At 36.0% G+C, this 3,458-nt stretch overlaps 1 protein-coding gene across 1 annotated transcript in view; it reads left to right on the plus strand.

Annotated features, from left to right (window-relative positions):
• Positions 1 to 3,458, plus strand: part of LOC106106386 (polypeptide N-acetylgalactosaminyltransferase 2-like) — a 50,936-nt gene that overhangs the window by 36,215 nt on the left and 11,263 nt on the right. The window contains exons 3-5 of the mRNA XM_013286963.1: positions 1,834 to 1,932; positions 2,447 to 2,514; positions 3,387 to 3,452. Of these exons, the coding sequence (XP_013142417.1) occupies positions 1,834 to 1,932; positions 2,447 to 2,514; positions 3,387 to 3,452 (233 nt within the window). The remainder of the gene's footprint in view (positions 1 to 1,833; positions 1,933 to 2,446; positions 2,515 to 3,386; positions 3,453 to 3,458) is intronic.

The raw sequence follows: 3,458 nt of genomic DNA on the forward strand, positions 1-3,458 counted from the left end.
CAGTCCTGCGTCACCTGAAGACAATTATGGCACGGGTAGTACAGGCAAGACATACTTTGATGAAGGTGGCTACGTCTCCGGAGATAAGAGAGACAAAGACCCTTACGTACGGAATCGCTTCAACCAAGCCGCATCGGATAATCTACCTAGTAACAGAGCTGTCCCTGATACTAGAAACGCGATGTAAGTTTTATATTTAACAATTAGTTTTCGTCTGCGACTCCGTCCTGGTGAAATTAAAAAAAAAAGTGAGTAGCCCATGTATTCTTTCAGACTACGTTCTACATCAATGCCAAGTTTCATCCAGATCGTTCAGCCGTTTAGGCTACGAACTCTAACAAACATCCATCCATCCAAACTTTCGCATTTATAATGTTAGTAAGATTGTAAAAACGTTTATGAAAATGTGTCACAAAAAAGAGAAAAGTCGTATTCGTCGTATTCTGCAAACTCCATCTATATCTATCTATACTAATATTATAAAGAGGAAAGATTTGTATTTTCGTATTCTTGTATCTAATGAAATAACTCCAAAACTACTGAGCCGATTTCAAAAATTCTTTCACCATTATAAAGGTAATTCTGTGAGTAATATAGGCTATGTTTTTTATTATTATTTTATCGCGCGGTCTAAAACCTGTAATAATTAAGGTCTAATTTAAATCCCTTTCTCTTTACCACCCTTTTCTTATAAGGAGAGGTTGGGAAGGGGAAGTGGACTTGACAGTGGAGGAGATGCATAGGAGGGGGAAATATCCTCTTTATGTGCCTCTCCTCCTCCGTCGTATAAGGGTAGGCAATGTATCTGGAATTGCGGATGTCTATGGGCAGCAGTCGCTTCGCCATTTTGGCGATTTCAGGTGGCCGCTTGCTCGTTTGCCACCTTATGTTATAAAAAAAAATACTTACATATGTTGATGCAATAAGATGCGTCAATTTTAATAGGGCTGAACCAACCTCGACCTGGATCCGACCCTTGATGCGCAAATTAAATTTAACTAACTCTAAATTATTCTGTTATTCTTTAAAGTTGCGTTAAAAATATTTGCGTATTTAAAAATTATATTACAAAATAAAGTGACGGTAATTTTTTTTATTTTTATTCATTAATTTAGTATTTATCATAAAACCAGTATATAATTAAAATTTATTGGGCACAGATGATATGAATTGTAAACTAATCTAGTTTTCAAGGTCTTTTCTCGTATCTTCTATGACCTTGTTTTAATTAAATAAATAAATAAAAAATTAAGTCCGATTAACTACCGAATTGTTTTATTTAATATACTCGTACATTTCGATTAGAATTTATATATCGCATTATTAAAAAGTAGGTCCTTTAAAATCGATTTGCCGTCTTCAGTACTGGTCATTAAATACTCAGTTTCTAGACTACGTCAAGTTTTAAAAGCGTATCTGAACTGTGAATGCATTAAAACTAATTTAGAACCAGATTGGGTCATACGTCGCGTGCTTTGGCCATCGATTACCAAAACTGGAAGCGACAGTTCGCATTCCAAATACCGATTGACTTCTATGGAACAGATATATGAGGACTTGTGCATTTACCTTTAACTAAAGAATAAAAAAAATCGTATAGACCATTCAGTGAAATTTACTAATAATTATTTAATAAGTTTACGACCTGAGGGTTTATTTAGAATATTTCCGATACAGTTGCGAGAACGTATTAACGTTGTCGACATGTGAGATTTGTTGGTGCACTCCTCTTCAGGTCGGGGTGTTACAAAATACTCACGATTATTCGTGATAATCCCTCTTTCTTATGTGATCTATGTAATTCAAAAGTGATATTATGATTGTTATTAACAGGTGCCGTTTAAAAAAATACGATCAAGACCTACCTGAGACCAGTGTTATTATCACATTCCATAATGAAGCTCGGTCGACGCTACTGCGTACTGTTGTCAGGTAAGATTCAATATTATTCATAAATTATCTCTATAGTTAAGTGCCTAATAGACTAGAACGATTGCTTATATCGATTATAGATACGGTGAAAGTTCATAGACCTTTAATAGACGCTTGAAAGGAACAAATTACGAATTAGGAAGAGTGGTAGAGCCCGCTTTAACATCTTCGCACGAATGGGCCGGCTCGCCCGGTATAATACCACGACCACACAGAAAACAGGCGTGAAATGGAAGCAATTCCGCGTTTCGTTTGATAAGTGCGGTGCCGGAGGCCTAATTTTAGTCCCTTTCCCTTTCCACCCTTTTCTTAAGAGGAAAGGATGGGATGGAATGCATAGGAAGGGGAAATGTTCTTTTTTATGTGCGTCTCATCCTCCATCAATTAAGGGTAGGCAACGCATCTAAAATTGCGGATGTTTATGGGCAGCGGTCGCTTTCCATTTCTATGGATTCAGGTGGCCGCTTGCTCGTTTGCCACCTTACGTTATAAAAAAATGTATGTTTTTTTTCAGTGTCCTCAACAGAAGTCCAGAACATTTAATAAAGGAGATCATCCTTGTAGACGACTTCAGTGATAACCGTAAGTTCTTTCATTATTTTTGAGCTTAAGTAAGTCCTAAGTTGTAGAGCAGGTGTAGACTTACAAGGATCATATGGCAGCTGGCAATTTCGTGAACTAACAATGGCAACTTTAAAGCGTTATATTTTAACCAATGAGAGAGCAGCAATAGCACGTTTGAATGTCGAAATTTGACTTCGATAAAGATTTGCATATATTTTCTTCTTAATGGGAGTATTTAAAAAGTTGTTGGGAATTTTTTGCTTATAGGTGACTCTAAATACTAGCTGCCCCCTGTCAATGTCAAAAAATGCCATAAGATCCTTGGGGGTCTATAATAAATAATAATTCTACTTCACTTCAATACGTAGTTAATCAATACTGTGATATTTAATTAACAACACACATGTTAAGAAAAAGAAAACAATAAAGGCGCTTATTAAATTTCAAGCATTGTTTGATGAACAATAGCAAGAGTACATTTCGCTACACAAAGCTAATTGGAGAATTTGATGCGAGCCAGTATGAAAGTGAGTGTTTGAGCTCACAGCCGCTCTATTATACGGATTACAGGTCTCTTAGTAATGTGATCTAACGCATTGTACATTATAGACATTGTAACTCCGGGAATTTGTACGCCATCTATAATCAACACCATAATAATTTTATTATATAAAGAAATATGGCATTTTTTATCGTTTACATTTCAAGTTGCATTTATGTAATGCTACAAAACACAATATCTAATTTATAAATCGGCTAAATAGTTTACAAGAGTGTTGAAAGTAGAAATAACGCAAACGCCTTGATACAAAATGTTTTTTTGAAATCATATTTAAGGAAATGTATCACCCTGTAGACTATTACGTAACGATAAAATGATCATATCCCAGCTGAGGATGGCGCCTCGCTTCGAGCTATTCGCAAAGTTCGCGTGATCAGGAACTCAGCGCGCGAGGGTCTGA

Source organism: Papilio polytes, unplaced genomic scaffold, assembly GCF_000836215.1.
Source record: "Papilio polytes unplaced genomic scaffold, Ppol_1.0 DF822178.1, whole genome shotgun sequence".
Taxonomy (NCBI): Eukaryota; Metazoa; Arthropoda; class Insecta; order Lepidoptera; family Papilionidae; genus Papilio; species Papilio polytes.